This window comes from Amphibalanus amphitrite, unplaced genomic scaffold (genome assembly GCF_019059575.1).
Source record: "Amphibalanus amphitrite isolate SeventyFive unplaced genomic scaffold, NRLGWU_Aamphi_draft 000815F_arrow, whole genome shotgun sequence".
Taxonomy (NCBI): Eukaryota; Metazoa; Arthropoda; class Thecostraca; order Balanomorpha; family Balanidae; genus Amphibalanus; species Amphibalanus amphitrite.
In genome coordinates, this window is record NW_024882309.1 from 128,228 (window position 1) to 152,827 (window position 24,600).

General features: G+C 47.6%; 1 protein-coding gene across 1 annotated transcript; it reads left to right on the forward strand.

Moving 5' to 3' along the window:
* Positions 1-8,187: 8,187 nt before the first annotated feature.
* On the forward strand, positions 8,188-24,360 carry LOC122366544 (diuretic hormone receptor-like). The gene is made up of 10 exons (XM_043338917.1): positions 8,188-8,567; positions 10,052-10,268; positions 11,548-11,641; positions 14,098-14,191; positions 21,506-21,586; positions 22,054-22,142; positions 22,429-22,611; positions 22,898-23,074; positions 23,378-23,517; positions 24,274-24,360. Exons 1-10 carry the CDS (start codon positions 8,195-8,197, stop codon positions 24,347-24,349), a joined length of 1,524 nt encoding a protein of 507 aa, XP_043194852.1. The 5' UTR covers positions 8,188-8,194; the 3' UTR covers positions 24,350-24,360.
* The last annotated feature ends 240 nt before the right edge of the window (positions 24,361-24,600 follow it).

Genomic DNA, 24,600 nt, shown 5'->3' on the forward strand with positions numbered 1-24,600 from the left:
GGATCTGTGCCACCGTTTGTGCGCAGAGACTACCGACTGGGATTCAGCGACCACGCTGTCAGTGTTAAAGACTGTACGGCCGGCGGCGAGACTGTACCCGGCCGGCGGCGAGACTGTACCGCCGGCGGCGAGGGTCCCCGCCGCGGCGGGTAGGGGAGACGGCGCCACCTTGGCGCGTCCCCTAGTGTCGCGCGGTGCCGCTCGGGGAGGGTGGACATGGGTGTGCTGTGTGTGTAGTGTCGTCTGTCGTCTCCTCTTGCGACCATGTAAGTTTCTGCCGTGCTTTGTACAATTGGTTAATAAAATTTATCCCAATTATTGCAGCAAACATTAACCGCAGACCAAAACTGGCGCCGAAACGCTCAGTTCAAAATGGCGGCGGCGCCGCCTGCCGCAAAGGGAATAGTGCTGCCATATGCTGCCAAAGTGGGATCGGCCTCTCTAATCTTCTTTTTGAATCCGGATTACCCGATCCGATCCCCCAACGCGAAATGTGCCGTTTCCATGGTCGTTTGAATCCGGATTGGGAGCTAATCCGGATTCAAAAGTGTCATGGAAACGGGGCTAGTGACACGAGTGATATTAGGGCTGCGCTTCTGCAGCACAAACCGGCGCGAAACAATGGAGGCCGTTTTATGTTTCTGCCGCGGTGAGTAAAAAGCGAGGAGGGCCTCTCAGCTCGTGGAGATAAGCACCACGCGAAAGCGTCCTGCTTCTTCACTTTGTTTGTAGACATAAGGGCGAAAAAGACACAGTTTTTGCCTCCCTCATGCTGAAGTATCTACAATTACTGGCTGTGGAGACACTAAGCACTTTGTACACTTCTTTGTAGTGACAGCCAATAAATGTTTGGTGACTTTTTCGGTTTCGACTCTCCTACTTATAAAGGTGTAACTCATCTCCTAATAGCTAACCTGGTCTAGCGAGCTCTGCTGTTTAGGCGGAAACCACGCAAACAACCCCCGGATGTTCAACTACAAGTTGTCATGCTTAGAGACCAGCCATTTACCCTCTCCAGACGGCGGCAGTCTCACACTAAGGAACGTCTGTGTGCAAAGTTGGTGGTGAACCACGCATAGTGCCGTCTGTGTGTGAAGCTGGGTGTGAATACGACTGAAAGAGCAGCCCTTTGTGTGGCAGAATGTCCTTTGATTAAATTACTGCTGCGCTCCAGCCGTAAATGACGGCGCCAATTTACCATTGTCATTCGTCACCTGAATAATTCAGTTATCATAGCTCACCCAAAAGCTATATGACGTATGCGACAGTACATTCGATATTTGATGAAAATGCACTAAGAAATCGACTTAAAATCTCCGTGGAGGGTCACTGATGCGTCATGCTAGTATAGGCATAGAGTGAGTGAGTGAGTGAGTGAGTGAGTGAGTGAGTGAGTGAGTGAGTGAGTGAATGAGTGAGTGAGTGAGTGAATGGGAGCGAGCGAGTGAGAAAGAGAAAGACAAGATCTTATTGAAATGTGCTTAGCAATTTAATAGCAAACGATCCACAGGCCTCATCCGAGATATTGACAGCCAACATCGCTTTGATCATAAATCAGAGTGCGTCCTTGAAGTGCGTTTGAACTGTCAAGATGGGCGCATAGAAACTGCAGACGAATTGGGCTCGTCGACCCACTGACCCCGCCTTCTGCCAGTAGGTATAGAAGCTCGGCAGGCTTTAGCTTTCCTACAACGCTAAAATTGAAATCGTATATGATTGTTTAACGGTTTTTGACGAAATAAGGAGCGATATCTACCGAACTAGCTAAACGCCTCTTCCAGTTTTCCTTATGCAGTGTATAGACCGGCTCGAAGTAGCTTCTTTCTATGATAATGCCGGGGATTTTGTCGAGAAACGTTCGGGGCTCAGTGGATGCTTATCAAACCGTGATGAATAATGCAGGGCACATCGAACGTGTTTGCGTTATCCCGATTCGTTGTGATTTGACAGGAGTGCGTTCAGTCAAACAAAGCGATGTTATGATTGAGCTGATGGACTTTACCTGCTTGTCAAATCAGCTGACTTCCAAGAGCAGCCGTGCATTTGATCATTCACCTGGCGATGAAGGTTATTGGCTCTATGCTGCGATGACACATTAATCAAGTTTCCTGACTGCAATAACCCTCCTGTCTCTAAAGATCCGCTGCGGGAGCGATGGCCCTGTCGTGTTCATCGCTGGATCTCTTTGGAAGATCAGAATCTCTTTGGAAGATCAGACATCGCTGATCACTTTATCAGCATTTCTGGGGTGATTGGCTTTAAATATATTGCCGTGCTGCAATAAAATCAGAACAGCAGCGTCTGATGGAGATGAATATTGGGAAAGTTTATTTATTTACGTCTCTTGAAATTCTTCCAAGCATGGGAGGAGCTCAACATAAGTTTCGGGAGGATGTTTGTTTCAACCTTGAAGAGCTCAGCTGAACGTTCAAACCTGAATCGATCTTATCGTCCTTACCGGAACTCAATGCCGTCACCACAGGTGCTATCTTACTCGCCTAGAAGGACTGCACAGAGCACACGGCCCGGGTTTTCGCTAAACCACAGGTGCTCAATGTCAAGGTGATTTATTCGACGGTCGATCCACTCACAGGCTCCTGCTGTCGTCTGCTTGTCTTTATTCATTTTTCGCTCAGCCATCGTGGTTTCATGCACTCTTTGTAAGGTCCGATCATGAAACCACGATTTCATGTGCTTGGGATAGTTTTAGATCATTTCCGGCGCCAAAATAACAGTTTCAATATTTCCCCCATTGACTTAAAATGGTGAGGTCACGTGACCGACCTGATCTCATGTGACATTTAGGTTAAATCCGAGATAAACAAGTTGTGAGACCTCAGAAGGATACTACGTCCTGTAACTTTCATCTTCCTGTGAAAGTTCCTCTGGCACTGAGGGCGTTGCAAAGTTGCAACATCTGAGGACTTCGCAGAGGTTTATTTATGACGTCATAGGTCAGTGACCTGACCTGACCTGAAAACGCAGTTGAGGTCAAAAGATCCAGCTTGAATAAAAGATTAGGTATACCAAGTTTCAGCTGTCTACCCTAAGCGAGTTTTAAGCTATCGCGAAAAGCCCTATGAGGCGGCACCCGCCCCACCCCTTCTCGGCCGACGAGGGTTAATGTACTAGTTCATGTACATGTATGCGCAGATATAGTATCATCTCAGCTAAAATATATCTCTAATTCATGTTCGACACATTCTAGTGTTGTTACAAAAATTAACTCATTATATTTTCAATTTATTTGACTTTTATGCCTGACGAATATTTATTTTTCAAAAAATAGGTGCTATCTCCAAAATGGAAATTTTTTGGATCTCGGGGACCACACCATCGGATTCCTTGCAAAATGTTGGTCCAGAAAACACTAAAATTGGAGATAGGTATTTTCAAAAGTTATTTACCGTCTTTTGGGGCAATGTGCTCGGTGTATACAGAAAGCATCGCTCTATGCCTGCCACAGAATCATTCCCGGGAGAGTCGGCTCTGATAAGGACCCTCCAGGGAGGGACACTCTCCAATAGCTGTGCTGTACTCGTATATTATTGACGACTCGGGGGAGTGCGCAGGAGAGCTGTGCGGCCCCTCACGGCCGGCCCGGGCTCGGCCAAAACAAACAGAGCTGCCGCCGCAGACCGCGGCTTCCGGAGTGCCGAGTGGCCACCTCCCCTCCCGCCGTCCGGCCTCAGCATCGGCGGAAAATGGGGATCCCCACTGTCCGCGGAAACAGAGAGGGGCCAGTGGGAGTTCTATAGCCTTGGGCCAGTGTTGGGCTCATGCCTGACGCCTCCGTGATCTAGACACTCTGTTGGCTGAGTAAAGGCCGATCGTCCACTGGTGGCAGTTCCTGCTCCTGGAACCACCCGCCACAGTGGGGTCACGACAGGAAAAATAAACAAAGAAGAACAAAAAAAAAATTGTTGAGACCATGACCGATGGTCCGTCCCCTTCGCTGGCTCGTCTCTGACTGTCCTATATCCCGCGCTCCCCTCGTGCCTCCCGCCCCAGCCCGCCCGCTCCGCTTATCTCTCTCCCTCCCACCCTCCCTCCCTCTCCCTCGCTCTCTCCGGCATCTGTCTGCCCTCGCCCAACGCCTCTTAGCCGGGGTCCGCTAAGTTGCCATTAGCGGAACACGGAGGGAGCAATGTCCGACCTCGGATTCACGACGCATTCTCATTGGTGATAAACAAAATAAAACATGACGAATTAAATGAATGAATAAATAAAATAAATAAAACGAATGAAGACAATTTAATGAATAACTTTTATTGTGCATACGTCCGTAATCATACGTCGAATGATACGTCTACGAACTTTACTTTCTTCTGAAAATAAATTGATACCAGAATGATCGTCATTTTACACTGCGGTACAATTGTGGCTGTGATATGTGCCTGTACACGTCTGTGTTCAGCTGTTACCGTGCTATTGCAGCTGTTCACAGAAACTACAGTTTCTGTCTGTGTTGATGGTGAACATAAGTGACGTGAATGTATGCTACAAACGAATGTTGCACTTTTTGATGGCAAATATTTATGCAACGTCTGAACGTAACCGTGAAAGCATTGGGTCACTGTGTGTATATCTTGATTGATCTTTAATATTGCAAAGTATTTTTCTTTAAATATTGAAGACACTCATGATTAATTGTTCGGCCTTTTCTGAGCAAGCTCCGTCTCTTTAACATTTAAGTCTTACGTCATTGGAAAAGCGATGCAATATCTTCAGTTGGGTCGGTTGTGACCACTCTGATGAGATCGAAAATGCCCAGGTGTATTTACTTTGGACCTATCGGGGTGCAGTGTTTTACCAGCCCAGCTGCGGCGGCTGTTCGGTGTATCCCACCCCAGGTGTAGCCACTTCGGTGCCGGCTGGGCGCTGTGCCCCAGCCCAGGTGTGGCCGCCGTATCGGTGAGCAGAGCCGCCGCTCAGAGTGGCGCCCCGTCTCTATCAATAGCTTCTGCAGCGGCCGCCAGCGCCGTCATCAACTGATACCAGACCGCGGCGTGTCGATCGCTCACCGCGGCGGATTTCGACACGGTCGGCGGATTTAAATATCGAGAGCAGCGCCGCTGCCGATGGATCCGCGACAGACCAAGGCCGTGATGAATGACAGCCTCTTGGCAGGGCTGGTCTACGGAGGACTTCCTCAGGGAGTGGGCACCCGTGTGTACCAAACCACCTGCCTCTACAGACGTCCTGTGCAGCTTCTGCAGACCACTACAGACCCCCAGGGGAGCAAGTTAATCGGTGGACGGCGGCCAGAAGGTCAGTGACACTACACAGGGACTCGCCAATCGCTTGTGTGTATGCACAATGTGTATACCCGCCCCAGGCGCTGCCAGAGGCATGTCTCATCAATACAGTGGTGTCCATTGGTGCGGAAAGTTTGACAGTATCGGGCCTAACAGCCTGTCTGGTGCGGCACCTCTTCCAAGGCCAGAAATACCCAGCATCGTACGGCTGCCCGCTGGCAAAAACACAAACAGAATAGTTAGCGAGATTACAAATAGCAGGTCTCACGACGCTTATTGTTTTGTATCTTTCGTTTGGTACCGAGGGACCGAACAGAAGCTAATGATGAAGCCGGGTAGCACGGTAAAATGCGTAGGTCGTAGTTCAAAATGTTGTTGGGAAAAGGAATGAAAATCGAAAATATCGTCATCATTTGCACTTTATTTGAAAGCCGTTTTGGCAAAACACCTTTACTGTTTTGTCGTTAATTCTCTGTTGTTTTTTTTTACGTTCCCAATTCACGGCACCAGGGGGTGCAGAAAACGCAATTATGAAGAGAAGAGTTAGAGAACCGGAGCAACAGAGCAAGAGTGGAATCTGTTTGCACTCACTCAGTATCCGAGGATCTGCTCGATCGATGTCATAGTGAATAAACGGTTTTAATGCTGTCCCTAACAGCAATGAGTTTCGCACAGCCTCTATGTATTTGCCATTCACTGTGCATGCAATCTATTGTGCACACCTTTTCGGGATAAGTCGTGACCAGAAGTGCTTATCATTGATACAAATCTCTCTGATCCCCGGCTGGACAGTGTGACAGGTGGGTTATCAGCAATTCCGGCCGCTCGCCGGATGCAGTCTGCAGGTGCCGTGAGGGGAGGTCTGTGCAGTGTCAGTGCAGACACGGCGCCGCGTACCTACTCCCGTCTGATCGTGTATGCCGAGCGGGTCTCTATAGTGAGAGGCTGCAGTCCGATCCATGTGGGCTTAGAATGGGTCGGGTTAATACCTTCTTGACGGCTCAACTGCCGAATGGTGATTTTAGATGAGGTGAACTAGCCTTTTTGTGTAAATACGATATCGAAACCATATGACCATAGTATATGGTGAATTCAGGTGAGCTTTAGAAGACTGACAATCTAAAGTCTGTCACCCTCATCTACCCAGCCTTTTGGAATATCGCAGCACAGAGCGTCACCTGTTACCAGTGCCGTCTGTGTGCCCCGCTGAGCGATTGACGCGGGTACGTCACCGCAGGCTCTGACGCTGTCCAAATAGTCGGCTCATCAGCCGCCGGGACATCTTCCAGTCCCGTGGCGACGTCAGACCCATCATCGCCACGCTGACGGTCAAAGGGAGCCGCCTGGAGCTAACTGCACGGGAGCCACCGGGAGCTAACCATACGAGCCACCGGGAGCCACCGCGGGAGCCACCAGGAGCCACTGCGGGAGCCACCGGGAGCCACTGCGGGAGCCACCGGGAGCCACTGCGGGAGCCACCGGGAGCTAACCACGGGAGCCGCTAGGAGCCCTCCGAGGGTCGGCTACTGCCCGATCATCACAACATCGCTACTACGGCACCTTTCATCGCAACATCTCCACTCGGCGCATGCAGCCTTAACCCTCGCCCGCACATGGGGGGGGGGGGGGGGTTGCCACCCCCAGGTAGTCTTTCTGCTCTGCACTCAACATTTTTAGAGCTAGAAAGCTGATTTTTCGTATAGCTGCTCCTCTATCCTTTTCTGATGTTCACTGAAAATTTCAAGTGTCTGTGATTTTTGGTTTCGGAGATATGACCTTGTTTTTCAGGTCAATGACCCAAATGGCCAATTCTCAACATCTTGCGTTTGCCATGTGCCTTGTGAGCTTTTGACACCTTGATTTCGGCATTTTTTGCAAGTATTACCTACCAACTATCATGGAACATGTTGTTCGACGATGTACAGGTGTCAAGATCAGGGTCAAGGTCAACCTAGGTCATCTAAGATAATTGCGTTTTAGGCAACCTGAATTTACTTTTTGTGAAGTTTTTTGACTGCATTTTTGGTAAAAGCTTCTCAGATCATGATTTCATGTAATATGGACACAAAAACAATCGGTGCACACATCAGTATACACACAGACACACACAGACATACAAATACATATAATTGACCTTGACCTAACTTGACCTGAAATGACCTCAGCAGCAAAAATCTGGTCGGGTAGTATTACAAAGAGGTTCTAGCTGGCCTGGCACCAGAAAACAGCATCGTCATTGGTAGGTATATGATAAGCAGCGCACTTGATATCCAACGGTGACCCAAAACAGCAACATTTTTTAGTTTGACCTGACCTGGAAGGTCAATGACTGACCTGAGAAGGTAAAACTGGGTATCATTGGATTTGTCTCTTCCCAAAGAATCTTTTTGGTCTCTACCGCTAAGCTCTATCTCCAACAGGAACGAAATGGCGCGAGGGGTGGCAACCCCCCCCCCCCCCACGTGCGTTCTAGGATGGGAAAATGGCATGTGCGGGCGAGGGTTAATGGTAGAAATTGAATACCTTATACATGCGTATGAATTATAAAAAAACATTAGTTGAGTAGGTACAATGATGGATGGGCTAAGGATGAGCTCTTCCTTCAATGGACTTTGTTACGTAATCGATAATTCCCTGTCCTTTACTTTCATGTAACAGCATTTCTGTCTTGGCTAGCACCATAAAGCGAACATTGTAACTGTCAGAGTGATTCATAGACTGTCTGACAAGACGGCTGAGAACCTACTTACCGCGGTTTGATCTCGGTCTCTGCAAGGAGGGTGAGTGTTGAACCGGTCTGTGACTTTGGTGTTGCGTTTGACAGTAGCTGCGTGCCGCAGCTGACACAGGCCCGTGCCGTTCCGTGCCACCTCTAACGCCGCTCTCCATGTCTTTCCGTGCCGCCAGGTGGTCTCGTGTTCGGAGAGCTGTGAGGGATGGCTCTCACCCGGGGCGTCCCCCGGCCGCTGCCTCTGCCGCTGCTGCTCGTCTGTCTGCTGGTTCCTCAGCTGGCGACTCTCGCCGCCGCTCAGTCACCTGCAGAGTCCTCCCGCGGTCAGATTCTGAGCACCAGTGAGCGGCAGCGGCTGTGTGAGGACTCGGAGGACGGGTCCTCCCGGAGCCGCCGGAGCTCCGAGTGGTCGCGGGAGCAGCAGGTGGCCGCCGGAGCCGCCGAGGAGGGGTCGGTCGGCCCCGGAGGGTGCCCCAGGACCTGGGACGGCGCGCTCTGCTGGCCACCCACCGGCGCCGGCACCAACCGCAGCGTGGCCTGCTTCCACGAGTTCCGCGGCGTGCTCTACGACACGAGTGGTGAGTGGTGCCCGGCGGGCGGAGGCGCGCGCGGCAGGTGCAGCGCCCGGCGCTGACAGACAGAGATGTATGGCGTCAGCCCGAGACGTGCCCGAGGCCGCCGATTTATGCGTTAACCGGCAGGGCTGCCTCGCAGCGCCGCAGTGCGGTACAGTAGCACATCGCCCGGTTACAGATGGTCCTGGTCAAATAAGCGTCTCGCGGTCGCTGCAGAGACGTTTGATGGGTCCCCGTGTCGGTGAGATGTGTGCTGAGGTCTGATGATGCGCACTGATGCGGCCGCCCGCTGTAAACACGCGGCGAGCTGTCCGTCACCGGGACCATCCATCAGACTTATGGTCGGTCCAGCAGCAGCCGGACCAGGTCCATGCCAGTCTTATGCCGCCGGTCCACTCCCGGCTGAATAATTCAGCGGTCGGCGGCCGGCGCGGCTGGCCGGGAGGTAATCCGTGCCGTGGACGCCGACGGGTGGCGGACCGCCGCCCGTATCCGGTGTCTCTGCCACCAGCGCGGCGCGGAGGTAGATCGGATTACAGGGGTGTCGAGCGGTGCCGGTTTATCAGAGAGAGAGCCGCCGGGAGGGAGGAGCGGTCAGTGAGGGTGTCGTGTAAGAGAGGGGATCAGTCAGGGTGGCTAATGGACCCGAGACACGGAGAGGGGTGATTGATATGTAGTGACTGGCAGTCGAGACGTCATCCCTGCGCCTCTGCGTTGCTGGACGCCGGCCCCTCTCTCACGGAGAGCATGAATTTTTGAACGCCTCTTTAGCTCGGCTTCTAAATTATGTACGGGCACCTGATAGCGGCGTGTTAAAGCTAGTGAAATGCGTTCTTTGCCAAAATAAATTACGGTTTTTAACTAGCCCAATGACATAGTTGTAATGATTTTTTTGGAAATCAAATTTATATTTGCCGTACCATCTTGTTTTGAAGTTGTCTTTCTCCGTTCACGGGGTTATTTTCAGACGCGGACACAAAAGTTCATTGTTTGCTCGCTGTAACGCCACTGGATTCGGCAAACTTTCCGAGTAAGTTTCGCGGTCTCGGTGGCGCCGCACAGCCTCAATGCTAAAACTTCGATCGGGTGGCTGATTGCGAAGCCAACTAGGTCATAAATTTTGCAGCCCTGATCCGAACTGACCGAGAACTGTCTGCGGCTTCGTCTTGTGGTGTGGAGGGAGCTAAATGACTGCTTAGAACGGGGCAGAGACTACGGAATGCGGGTCGTTGGAGCATCCATGACAAATTGAGAATACAAAAGAAGAAAATCGTTTAGACGCAATCGCGAAACAGATCAAAGATGGTACTTTCAGATTTATTCGAGTTTTGTCACATGCCCTTCGAAATTCATTTAAAAAAACGTTCCGTCAAGTGCCGCTTATATAGAGTACATAAGTACGGGCAAAATCATGCAAATTACAGTTAGGCCACCGTTTAAGAAGTGTCCCAGAGCGTCGTGTCACCGGCCCCCGTCCCGTGCCGCAGGACGGGCGAGCAGGATGTGTCTGTCGGACGGCGTGTGGGCGTCATCCGCCGACTACTCTGCCTGCCGCCCGCTGCTGCTGCAGGCCCACCCGTGCAGCCCCGGCCCCCCGCCGCCGTCCAGCGCCAGTGTTGAGGCCGCTTCTGCCATCTACCTGACGGGCTACTCGGCTAGCCTGGTGGCCCTTGTGGCCGCCGTCGCCATCTTCCGACACTTCAAGTAAGCCTAAATTAAAACCAAACCAAAATATTTCTATACATTTATTTAGCATTTGCCTACGCCTGATATCTGTCATAGTGCTTAGAAATTTGTCAAAGCCCGTCGAGAGATTCCGTTTTGGCTGATTTTCACCCAGTTCTTCTAAACTAGCTGGCTGAGTTAAATTCACTCATATTCTCTTTTACGGTTACCACTTACTGAAGCAAATAACTTGAACGACCCACGGGAGGACTGGCGTAAATGCCTTTAAATTCCACAGTGGAGTATAGAGAGGGCGCACCCGCCGCACCCGCTGCACACTTCAAAGAAAACATATATATTTGTTACGTGACACTTGATGAACATATTTTATCTATGTTTCCCGCCTCCCGGGTAATTACGAGCGAGCGAGCGCAGCGAGCGAAGTGAGTCTTTTCAACATAACGGGAAAATCTCAGTATGAGCGGCCCGGCCCGGCCCGGCCCGGCCTGTAACGCTTTTGAGAGGCTTATATCTCAGCAACCGCTGGACCGATTGGCCTGCGGGCTTTTTTGTTGGGTAGCCCCATCCCTTCTACCCCGTAATTGACTACTTTTGATACATCTCAGTGACCGTCGTGGCACGTGCCACGTGAAAAGTCAAGGGTGTTCAAGCAGTTTTGCAAAAGTAATGATTTTGAGAGGCCCATATCTCAGCAGCGGCTTGAGCGATTGTCTTGCGGTCATTTTTATAGGGTAGCTGCATCCCTTCTACCAAAGGTCGGATACTCTTCATCTATGTGAGTGACCCCCACTGCACGTGCAAAATGCAACAATAAGAGGTGTCAAATTTGTTCCCATTTCAGTAACTCGGTAATTACTGGGGCGATTTCGCTGAAACTTGGCATACAGGTAGGCACCCACCAGGCAATGCATTCCCATGTGTTGCGGTTAGGGTGCTACTGCACGTGCGCACGTGCAGGGGGCGTTTCCAGATCTCGAGAACGGCTGGGCCGATTGCGCTCAAATTTGGTACACGGTTGGGGACCAGTTAGTAGGGTGCCGTGCAAAAGTCAGTTTGGACCCCGTTTGCACGTGCGCACGTGCAGGGGGCGCTTCCAGATCTCGAGAACGGCTGGGCCGATTGCGCTCAAATTTGGAACACCGCTAGCGACCGGTTAGAAGGGTGCTTTGCGCAAGCCCGTTGGAAGTACCCTCTCGCCTTTCCGCACGTGCAGGGCTCACTATCTCGCTCGCTCGTTCTTCGCCCAAAAGGCGTTTTACTGGTATTATCATTTACATATTTGTTTTGTTTTTCACAGGGAGTTACGTTGTCCAAGGAATACCATCCACACGAATCTGTTCGTGGCGTGCATGGTCAATGACGCACTGTGGATCACCGTCATGACCATTGAGGTAAAGAAAGACCCAAAGTGTGCTGTGAGGTGCAGCGAGTTTAGAAGTTGAACCAAGAAAGACATGAAAGCTGAATCAACTGCAGATAAGATGCATGATGAACGGCTCAGCAAGAAGGATTGGGTTGCAGAAGTGCTGGTCTCGCAATCTCGAGAGGCTCAGCACTTTGCTATGGACCTAAGCCGAGACACTAAGCTTGTAAATCATTCTCGTCTCATCAGACGAAGTCAACAGCGCTGCTCGTTTGTCCCGGGTCCAAGTTTTCATAGAACGGCCAGATAAAGCCGAAGGATAAAACTTGCCGAAAGGATTCGTGAATGCGGGCCTTCTAATTAGGCTAATTTTTATGTGAAAGTTAGAAAGATACCGGCTCGTTGTCTGGCATGTTGGGGGGGGGGGGGGGGCACCAGAATGCAGGTTCGTTTCGGCACCCCAAGTTATAGAACCAGAAACACAAAGCACCTACATGAAACCATTTAAATACCATCTATTATCGCCATGAAACCGTTTCGGAGTTTGTAAGACTCAAAAATCGATGTCTTGCCAACAGTTTTTCAACTCGCCTTTTATTTATTTTTGTTTTGTTATTACTTGCTGAACATATCAAGTCCATAGACAATAGATATATAGGATTTAGTGGCACAAAGCCACTTAACCCTCGCCCCGTTGGGGGGGGGGGCCATTTTGGCCCCCCCCCTGTGGTTTTTCCTGAATAGCAAGAAAACGGCGGCGCGCAGCGCCGCCAAATTTTCAGGACCTTCCCGGGCATCAATTTGACACCTTCACACCAAATTTCAAGTCTTAGGTCACCTGAGGTCAGGAGTTATTGAGGTCAAACTGAGGTCATGTTCGAGCAAAAATGAGCAAAAAACATGCAATCTTGAAACGCTCACCAAATCTACAGTTATCAAGCAATTTCAAAGTTCTTTATATGGTCTAGTAGACAAAAAGCGGCGCTACAAAACTGCTATCTCGGATTTTCAAAATTTTGGGTTTTTGACCCCCAAAAATTCAAAAAATTGATTTTTTTAGAAAAACTTTTAAAAAATCCAAAATTTTTCCGAATTTCGAAAAAACCGGAATATATGTGATAGTCCCTGCGCTCTTCTATATACATACCAAATTTCAGATCGACATCTCGTTTTTTGGCCAAGTTATAGCGAAAAAACTGTTCAAAAATGATGACGTCAAATTTTTGAACTCAATTTTTAGCGATTCTAGACCACTTACGGCAAAACAAAGACCACCATTGAACTCCCCGTGACAAGTTGCATCGATTCGATACCCATTTTATGCAAAAATATTAACTTTGAAATTTGACCTAATTTGACCTGACCTTGACCTGCCCTTGACCTGACCTTGACCAAAACGTGACCTAGGCTGGCCCCAAAGGCTGCCTAACCCACATAATCGCATTTGTCATGTGAAATGGACCATAAAACATGTATCACACGACACTTTCATATTGTGACCCCCCAGTGACCTGACCTCTGTGACCTGACCTGGTATCAGTGACCTCAAATAGCAAAATATGTGTTTGAAGAACATTTCCCCATCGATGATTTTCAATGAAATGCATTTTACTCGATTTTACAACGCATTTCTTGAAATGCCTGTAAACGGTGAAAATTTGACCTTTGACCTGACCTGTGACGTCATCGGTTTGACCTAGGTCAATAAAATTGGGTCACAAGGTAGTTCCCTGATAGGGCTATCCAACACCGTTTGCCGCTTGTCACTAGGTTGCGTGGTTCTCGAGATCTTAGGGGGGGGGCCAAAATGCCCCCCCCCCCAACCGGGCGCGTTGCTCGGCAGAGCCCAACGGGGCGCGGGTTAACATTTACAATCCGACACATGCCGGGAGTTCCTAGCGGATCGGCAATCGGTAAAAGATAAAAACTCACACAAAACATTACACCCAGGTGACTGTCAAATAGAAAATAAAATGCGCGCAAATGAATGAAACATGGGTTTTCTTTGGTGGCTTATGACCCATATATAGGTCTAAGATAATCACTTTAATGCAATGATGCACATGTAATGCCGACAATAATGCCTCGTGTCCGGGTACGGCGTAGCTGTCGCCGCGTTCCTTGATCCCGGATCAGGCGCGAGCGTCGGTCACCGGCTCGACGGCAATTTGTATCGGTTTGGTGGGGCGCCACTAATCTCAGCTGGTGACCTCACACGTGGCTTCATACGTCTCCGTCCGCCTGTGCTGCGGGGGACCGGGGGGGGGGGGGGTGGTCAGCGCCAGCGGCCTCTCAGCTCCGACAATCCCCGCCATTCGTCAATGTCTCCTGGTGTGAAGGGATATTGGCTGTTCTCCGTTGTTCGCTGTTGGCGGCCCCTTTCCCGTCCTGCGCTGGTGTCTGGGTGACAGTGTCTGCGTCAGGTGAAGTCGGTTATCCTGTCAGTGCCGAGCTGTTGAACACGGTCACCTCGATGTCCCTCAGATGGCAATGGCAGGCACGACGCCGACCTCGTGCGGTCTCGTCATCCTGCTGCACTTTTTTCACGTGGCCACTTTCTTCTGGATGTTTGTGGAAGGTGAGACAACACAACGCAACCAAGAACACGATACTACCGATACGTTACATACGCTAAACAAATCAATATCACCTGATAAAATGGGCATGGATGAAAACATTTACTCGTACCTGCTTTTGATACAATTTATGTTTACAGCTTATTTGTGAGCTGCTTATTTCTGAAAAAAAACATACATAAGTATACGCATGCCTATTAGGGCGGGTCGATGGAACAAGTTTTCAAGTGAAGAGCGATTTTCCTACGGGCTGATTCATAAAACGGTTAAAACATATTTTTTGCGAATTTTTGAAAAGGAACTGGGCGCGCCGTCCACGGTTTTTCGAGACCACTTTTGCTAATTTTTCTCGTTGTTTGCAAAAGTTAGTGGGAAAAATTAGAGAAAGGTACTATATTTACCACTTTCCTAGTTCTACACGCTTACCCTCACCTCTTCACAAAGTTTGGAAACCCCAGTGTCAGAATCGTGCTCAGAATAGCGATTAGCATCGGCGATCTGAGCGCAACGAAACCAGCGCCATCTATTGAGCAAGTTTGGCATAACATTGATTTTGACGGCTTTCCGACCGTTAAAAGCTGACGCAGCCGCTGCCACGTCGGGTATATGGTGTTCTTTGGTATTCCTAGGTGCCTGGTGTTCCTTATTTCACACTAGGTGAGTTGTACCCATTCGATCCGAAATACTTCAGGAATCATAAATTGCTCCGGAAGCTATACCTTAAGTGATTTCGTAAAAAGCTGAAACTCTGCTTGAGGCTCATTTTGAATAACAATAATATAAGAATAACCAGTAACCTCATAATATAAATCAGAAATAGGAGCCAAAAAGTTATATTTAAAGTTATCGAATATTTCGCTCCTGGAGCTTCGTCAGCGATAATTACAGAAAAACATATCCGTTTTAAACATGGAACAACAAAGAACACTGCAGAATAAATAGCAAACTCATGCTACACTTCGCAAGGGACCGACATTTTTGGCGAAGTTTGAATAGGTACAATATGAATGTATGTATGCAGTGTACGTATTTACAATATACACGTATATAGGTACAATAAACAATAGCTTTACATACAAACATAATCGACTACATGTGCACTGCATACATTACACATAATATCATCAATTATTCACATGTGATTGTTATTATGTACACTTCAGACTATATGTATCCAGAGAAGTTTGTGACGTATTTACATTTTGAATGATGTTCTCTTTATGATTATACAACATATACATATATATGTATATAATATACTACACATATATACAGAGAAAATATTGTACAGAAATATACAGGTCTATCATACATAGACATAAAAAACTGTAAACCATTAACATATATACAGATGTGGCATGTACAATGCTTACATATATATACATATATCTATGAGTCATATATCATCTATGTACAATTGTCACGTACAGTATGTATATGTATATCTAAGGCTGCAGCCGTGTCAGCGGCCACGAGGTAGTCTGGGTGTTAAGTGTAGGTCTCTGGTCTCTGATGTACATGGACTCTTTTATTTTTCTGTCGGGACCATCCTTGGCGCGAGCCAGAATGCTCAGTTTCAGGTTGTTACATGTCAGAGGGGTGTGTAGGTGTTGGTTTTGATGAGAGCCAAACGGTGTGTCTATGCGTTTGTTGCGTGCGTCTCCAAGGTGTTCATTGAATCGCTTCCTTATCGAGCGTCTGCTTTCACCGATGTAAAAGGACTGGCCCTCGGGGCACAAAGAACAATCAATCCTGTAGATGGTGTTTTTGAAGTGGCACTTCCCTGCAAGCCCTGCACAGCATGTGTTGCAGCGCCTACCTCCACCTGGACATGCAGGAGGACTGAAGGCTGATTTAATCAGCTTCTGGCCGACAGTCTCGCCGCCTTTCCAGGCCACCTGAAAGGCAATTTCACTGCGCCTCACGATGCCTTGCACTATGTGGCACAATTGATCGTCAACGAATGGCAGAACGAGTGGGGTTTTGTAGGCTCTAACCTGATCGTGCTGACCTCGTGTGCCTGTGTCTGTCCTGTTATGTGTTTTGGTGGCCTCCTGCCGTGCTCTGTGAAGTGTGGCCCGTGGGTAGCCGTTTGATTGGAAAAGGTCATCTACCTTATGGAGGCTGCGCTCGGTGGGGTCCCCTGGTGACGATAGTCTCAGAGCCCGTAGGTATTGGGACCTAGCTGTTGCACGTTTTACAGACATAGGCTGTGCCGAGTTGAAGTGCAGAATGACTCGGCAGAATGTCATTCTGCACTTCAACTCGGCACAGCCTATGTCTGTAAAACGTGCAACAGCTAGGTCCCAATACCTACGGGCTCTGAGACTATCGTCACCAGGGGACCCCACCGAGCGCAGCCTCCATAAGGTAGATGACCTTTTCCAATCAAACGGCTACCCACGGGCCACACTTCACAGAGCACGGCAGGAGGCCACCAAAACACATAACAGGACAGACACAGGCACACGAGGTCAGCACGATCAGGTTAGAGCCTACAAAACCCCACTCGTTCTGCCATTCGTTGACGATCAATTGTGCCACATAGTGCAAGGCATCGTGAGGCGCAGTGAAATTGCCTTTCAGGTGGCCTGGAAAGGCGGCGAGACTGTCGGCCAGAAGCTGATTAAATCAGCCTTCAGTCCTCCTGCATGTCCAGGTGGAGGTAGGCGCTGCAACACATGCTGTGCAGGGCTTGCAGGGAAGTGCCACTTCAAAAACACCATCTACAGGATTGATTGTTCTTTGTGCCCCGAGGGCCAGTCCTTTTACATCGGTGAAAGCAGACGCTCGATAAGGAAGCGATTCAATGAACACCTTGGAGACGCACGCAACAAACGCATAGACACACCGTTTGGCTCTCATCAAAACCAACACCTACACACCCCTCTGACATGTAACAACCTGAAACTGAGCATTCTGGCTCGCGCCAAGGATGGTCCCGACAGAAAAATAAAAGAGTCCATGTACATCAGAGACCAGAGACCTACACTTAACACCCAGACTACCTCGTGGCCGCTGACACGGCTGCAGCCTTAGATATACATATACATACTGTACGTGACAATTGTACATAGATGATATATGACTCATAGATATATGTATATATGTAAGCATTGTACATGCCACATCTGTATATATGTTAATGGTTTACAGTTTTTTATGTCTATGTATGATAGACCTGTATATTTCTGTACAATATTTTCTCTGTATATATGTGTAGTATATTATATACATATATATGTATATGTTGTATAATCATAAAGAGAACATCATTCAAAATGTAAATACGTCACAAACTTCTCTGGATACATATAGTCTGAAGTGTACATAATAACAATCACATGTGAATAATTGATGATATTATGTGTAATGTATGCAGTGCACATGTAGTCGATTATGTTTGTATGTAAAGCTATTGTTTATTGTACCTATATACGTGTATATTGTAAATACGTACACTGCATACATACATTCATATTGTACCTATTCAAACTTCGCCAAAAATGTCGGTCCCTTGCGAAGTGTAGCATGAGTTTGCTATTTATTCTGCAGTGTTCTTTGTTGTTCCATGTTTAAAACGGATATGTTTTTCTGTAATTATCGCTGACGAAGCTCCAGGAGCGAAATATTCGATAACTTTAAATATAACTTTTTGGCTCCTATTTCTGATTTATATTATGAGGTTACTGGTTATTCTTATATTATTGTTATTAAGTGATTTCGCCAAGAAAACAGCGAGATGCTTAACTTTGATATATGTTTATCAGTTAAATTAAGTTTTGCAGACAGATAACATCAGTCCAAACCGTATGTTCATTTTTGAATGCAATGTAGCCAGCCACCTTACCGTCCTAGGACAGAAAATCACACTTCGATAATTGATTCAAACGCCGGCATGAGAGCGTTGCATTGCGTCCTGATGGCACACGTGATGTAACCGAGACGTGCTCTTCTAATAACAACAGCGTATGCTGCCTAAGTTACGAGCCGGACGGCTCGCTCCACTGTCTGAGTAGTGAGTATGGGTATGCACCGGATCGAAATTAATTTGTTAACCCGCGCCCCACTGGGGGGGGGGCTATTTATAGCCCCCCCTCCCGTTTTTCTGCAATAACTTCCGAACCGCTTGACGTATCGACGCCAAACTTTCAGTACCTTCGGCTGCATCAATTTGACACCTTGTGTCAAAATTTGAACTTCGTACCTACCATAGGTCGGCCGGAAATGACGTCAGAGTGACGTCATGTTCGGCCGATTTCGACGCAAAACATTGAACCACGGCAATCGCTCCCAAGAGCTCAGTTTTTAAGCTAGATCCATTTTCTTTGCATGAGAGGACTCAGAATAGACTGCGCTATCAAACTGCTATCTCGGATTTTCGAAATTTTGGAAATTTCGAAAATTTCATATAATAAAATTCAAAATTTATATTTTTACATTTTTTTCAGAAAAATTTTGACTTTTCGAAAAAACCGGAATATATGTGATAGAACGCATTATTATGACTAACTCTAGCAAGTTTTAGCTAAATATCTTCAAAAATGGCCAAGTTATACGCATTATTGCAAAAAATTAACAATTATTAATTTTTCAAATCAATTTTTCAGCACGAATTTGACATCGTACGCCAATATAAATAGCACCACCGTGTTCCTGAGCTCAAACTGCATCCAATAGACACCTTTTTTGTTGAAAAATTTTAACTTCAAAATTTGACCTTTTTTGACCTGAAAGTGACCTGACCTAAGCTAAATTTGAGTCAAAATGACCTCGAATGACACAGACGACATCAAATTCGAAATGTTAGGCCTAAATGGACCATAAAACATGTGTCACGTGACCGACGGATGATATAATATTTTCGTGACCTGTGATGACCTGACCTTGACCTGAAAATCAAAGTACAAGTTTGGTACCCTCAGAGTATCTAGAGCATCTGTTCACGAGTGTTTGAACCAAAAATGAGCCTGATCTGACTTGTAAGACGGCGGCCAGAGCCCAAAACGTGAAGAAGCCAAAATGCTAATAATTTTTACTTTGACCTGACCTGTGACGTCATCGGTGACCTCGAGGTCAATGAAATTAGGTTTCGCTCGACAGTTTTTCCGGGGCTATCAGACGCCGTTTGAATTTTGACGATCGGCCTAGTAGTTTTGGAGTTAGGAGGGGGGGCTATGAATAGCCCCCCCCCCCCCCCCCCCCCAGTAGGGCGTGTTATACGCAGACCCCAGTGGGGCGCGGGGCAGCGGGTCGAAGGTCACCCTCTTCCAGCGAGATTGCTATTGGTGACTCTGTAACGCGTTCTTTGGACCGATCTATGAGCTGCATGTTTAAACATGACTTGTTTATTGCAAAATGCTGATAGAATCGCATATCTTTATGTCTCCTGCCTCATTCGCTTCCTACACTTTTTTGCCGTAAGTGGCTCGAGTCTTCGTATCACCATTCCTTAGTTCAGCAAGCATCGCAGTGTATGCACTGTTTGCTGGCTGTCTGTATCGGCCAGTACCTACTGCCCAAAAAAAAAGTTTCCTTTAGTGAGCCCGGTACTTATTCCTGTCGATCACTGAGCAAATGACACAGACCGATGAGCCTGAGAGGTCTCACAATAGCTGGATGCTTTGGAGTAATTGACCGTCTCTGCAATGTTTACTCCGTAATTTCGGACCACATTGGGACAAAGTGAACAAAATTGAACTCGGTGATGGTTCGAAGCTGGTCAATGTATGTTGTATGCTGGGCGATCGCGACGGAATACGTATCTTGCAAGCTGCCAATGTAAGCCATTTTACCAAATTCAAAGGCTCAAGCTTCCTTACTGACAGCTACCTCGAGATTTGTCAAGAGGTGACGCCTGCTTCCGGGCTGTTCAGAAGTGACTCTGATCTGGACTGCATGGCGTTGCCCGAAACGGCACGAACGGTTCCCGCTCGATGCACAGGCACTCTTAGTACATAAATGGTCCACTGATCGGCGCGGCTTTAGTCCAATGGCTTTTCCACAAGTCTTGTAAACTTGTTTAATAATTTGGCCCTTGTCTGATTTTGGTGTAAAATAGAATTAAGCATTGACTACCGGGCTCATATACTGAAGCAATATGCTCGTCCAGCAGGCTCGTCCTAGCCGATGATCTAGCACGACTATCCTATTTATCATGATAAACGACGCATCCTTATGCACGTAAAATGCAGAAGGGCATTTCCTTTGTAATTACTTGCCTCTCCTAGAACAGAATGTGAAGTGTCACCGAGGACCACCACGCGGCATTAGTTCCGTTTCGACATGGAGGCTCCTTTCCACTAACTGCAACAACGTCGCGTCGGCGACCGCTTAGCAGCTAGTAACTACCGCGGTTATTATGAGGTCAGTTTCCCTCGAAGGCCGAAGCTCGATGCTCCACTGCTTGTAGTGGTGGCCTAGGTCATCAAAATAGGATCTGATGGTCCGATGAGAACGTGCACCTCGGGCAGTGATATGATACGCGGATCGCCGATCAGCAGGATACCTCGCAACTCACCCTCAGTCTGTTGTCATATGAAGCCGGGCTAAGTTGACGAGGCTAACTTAGTACTTATTCTGCAATTGAGCTGCTACTGTTCAGTTCTAACACTATGTTTGCATTTCAAAAGAAAGGTTATATTTACAGGCAAGGAAATAATCGAAGCCAAAACTGGGAATAATGCTGCTGAAGTCTCAGCGCAGAATCAAATGACTAATAGGTCCAGCGGACACTATCGCACTTGGCGAATAATGGCTGTGCTTAAGTCAGGTGAGCCCCTAATATGTATATTTCATGGCTACTTTAATTGCAATTGACAGCTTTCACGCTGTATACGCTCCAGTGCCTCACGTTTTTCATCAGCGTCCTAAGATCGCATCAGCAGAATGCATATTGTCTCGACCGACGCAAGGTTAACAGTCCTCTCAAGAGATGGCGCTGCGATCGAGTTGCGGAAAACCGATACAAAGAGCATGGCACCATGGCCACAGTTAGAGAGATACAGCCAACAGACTTACAGGATAGGTTGAGGAATAGCTGAAGTTTCGATGTATATATTTGAAAATAATTAATTATTTGACATTTGTGCTCAAAACTCGCGTACAGTGAAAATGTAGCGAAAAACCCGGTTGATTAATTGGCTGCGGCGACCCGCAACCTCAACCAAAAAAATTGAAAAAATTCACACAGTCTTCTCGTGACATGCTCCGTAGGAATTTCGGTCTTCATTTTGTGTCGTCGAAAAAAAGTTCTCGGATGACCCACCCTAATGCCTATGTATGTCTGAGATTCCAACTAATTTCAATCTTTTCAGGCCTCAATCTATACATGATGGTGGTACAGACCTTCATGGTGGATAGAGTAAGAGCTTACCTCTATCCACTAATCGGATGGGGTAAGTATGTTTCGGGCTTTTCGCCCCAATATCCATCTATTACGCGATGCATGAACGGTTATAAAAAGGACGTTTGTCTACGTATGAACTACTAACATCTATAACACACAGCAACTTCGCAATTGGTTTGGATTTCCGTTGAGCAATAACCCGGTTTACATAGCATATTTGACGAGGCTCTAGCTCGTTAATGTGGCGATAATTTCGATGCAGTGGTCTTCAAATATTTAGAGGGGATCATTTTGTAAATTGTTAAGCACCATAAGCATCTTTTGCAACATCACGGACGGAGATATAAGCTTGCAACAAACCCTATGTAAACGCGTCTAATAAGACGCTTTGTTGTATGCGTTTCAATCGGCATAGTTATTTGAGTTACTTTACCTGATCCGATGACTGTAACGAACACTAAATGGGTACCTTTTTGTTCAGGAGGCGCAATTCGCTGATCTGTGTATGTTCCACAGGAGCGCCTTTTCTGGTGGTGGCCACTTGGAGCGTCGTAAAGTCCTACACGTCCGGGGAACAGGTGTCAGAGGAGGGCTATCTCTCGCTGGTGGGTGCGCGCTTTATCGATCTTTATCAGAAAGCTTTATCAGAGATTTATATCAGACGTTCTTCAGACTCTTACGTGTCTACTTTTTTGTTTACTGGCGTGCCAGAACGTGCCCCTCGCTCCATACAATTTCTATCAAAAACGGTTTCTCAGGGGACACAAGTCTCTTGGGAAATAATTTCAGATGCCTTCAATACTAACTTGTTTTGCCGTTCAGGTATAATTTACCAAATGCACCTCCTACACCTTGCAGTAAATACATTGGTTAATGCCGGCCCGTTTTCAGCACAACCTGTGCGTGTCCGCCGAGGGTAACTACTCGTTTGTGCGCGGTCTGGAGCCGCCGCTGGACCAGGCGTTCCTGTCGCAGTGTCCGTGGCTGGAGGATAGTGAGTGGGACTGGATCCACATCGCGCCCTCCCTGATGGTGCTCGCCTGCAATGTCGTCTTCCTCGTCAAAATAATGTGTGTAAGTGTGCCTAGACAATGACAAAGTCATCCTAATATTACGAGAGTTGTCACGGTGAACGTTTTTGAATATTGCTGTCGACAGGGACCTGCTATGCATAAATTTGCTTCATGATAACTAAAATAATGAATAACGACATAGATAAGATGAATCATGTTATCATCTATGATAAAGATAATGAATATATTTATTCTTTACAGCAACCAAAAAGTAACAAATAACTGAACAACGAATGCCTATACCGTTCCTTAGAACAGCTAATGTACTGCGATGTGTTTTTGAACAGGTTCTGATCACCAAGTTACGCTCCACTAATTCCTCGGAGGCGCAGCAATACAAGAAGGCGACCAAGGCGCTGTTGGTGCTGCTGCCGCTGCTTGGCGTCACCTACATCCTGGTGCTGGTGGCACCGAGCACCAAACACGTCATCTACTACATCCAGACGGTGCTGGTCTCCGTACAGGTAACACCGACAGAATCGGCAGTCAGTTTAGGAAAACTGATGCGTCATCTTTTTCTTCTTCAATTTTTAGCCCCGTATCGATTAAATGACCGTAGAATATTGATCCATCACATATATAGTTCACCGTTTAACACATGCCTATAGTCCATACTTCATCAGATAACTATTATGGTATTTGTCTCGTTGTACGACTACGTTCTGGTATGGCCTATGAATTTCCATGGCTTATCCGTTTCATCATTGTTCGACTGCCTTATTGAATATGACGTCAGGCTATATTGTGCTGATTTGGTGACGTTTCAGGGTCTGATCGTGTCACTGCTGTACTGTTTCTGCAATACGGAAGTACAGTCCACGCTCAAGAAGCACTGGTACCGCTGGCGAGGTCGAGCCTACCTGCGTCCAGCCGACATGCAGCGTACCAGACCGGGAGCACTCACCAGGTAAACGGCGCGCCGGGCGGGTAAAATGAGTCGCTCAATAGTCACATTAGGACTAGGAGTAAACAAAGTTAACACCGATAGAAGTCTTATACCTATAGGTCCTCCAACTTTCTTGCATTTGAAAAGGCAATAATTTTTATAAGCGCACTCATCGTTCCAGCTTTCAGATGGCATGCCGATACACGGGATCCACGCTCTATAGAAGCGCTCAATAGGGACGCTCTCTATATGGTGATTTAGGGGTTGATTATGTGATCACGCATACGTTATTTATATGAACTGAATGATGAATGCGTGCGTCGATCTCAAATGAGCCATGCTTGAGCAGTAATATTTCATTCGCTCCATGAACGAATGATGCCAATAGTGTGCTGGTAGATTACGATGTCCATATTTGATTGGATGCGATTAAAGACGTGCAGTCAAACCATGCTCAACATGCAATGTGGGTCATCGTAAATACCACCAATAAGCCTTATTAATTAGTTATGCCACTTTCTTCAACAGCCTGCCAATGGCGCTGTGCACACTGTCTGTCTTGCGGCACAGTCTAACTCACGGCGCGACTGCGCTGCGGTGCAGTCTACCTCACGGCGTCGACACTAGTGACATCTATTGGCAAAACATAGGCTATGCGAGCTAGCGCGGCGGGCGCCGGAGCTGACCGAAGAGCCTTATTGCCGCGAAGGCGCTGGTGATTATGTGTGCAATGCTCCCCTGTTATGTGTTTCTGATGTTCTGTTTTCGTTCGTGCAGCCGTTTGAAAGCAGCCGGCGATACCTCGGCGACGGACCTCACCTACACGACAGCGATGGACAGCGACGCCGTATAGCTCCGGCGGAGGTCTTACGGTATGGATGGCGAGAAAGGTGGCAATGTGAAAGACCTTCTTGTGGAGGGAGACTCGGTTATGACGGCACGGAAAGCAAGGGAGACCTTACGTCCTTTGAACATTGGATGCAGTGCAAACTGGCAATGCAAGTGAAAATGGGTAATGGGTACTCGTGTGATATGACGGGTATAAATGGTATCTTACTGACGAATTCTCGTGCAATTCTACTTGTATTATTTGCGCAAACAGCC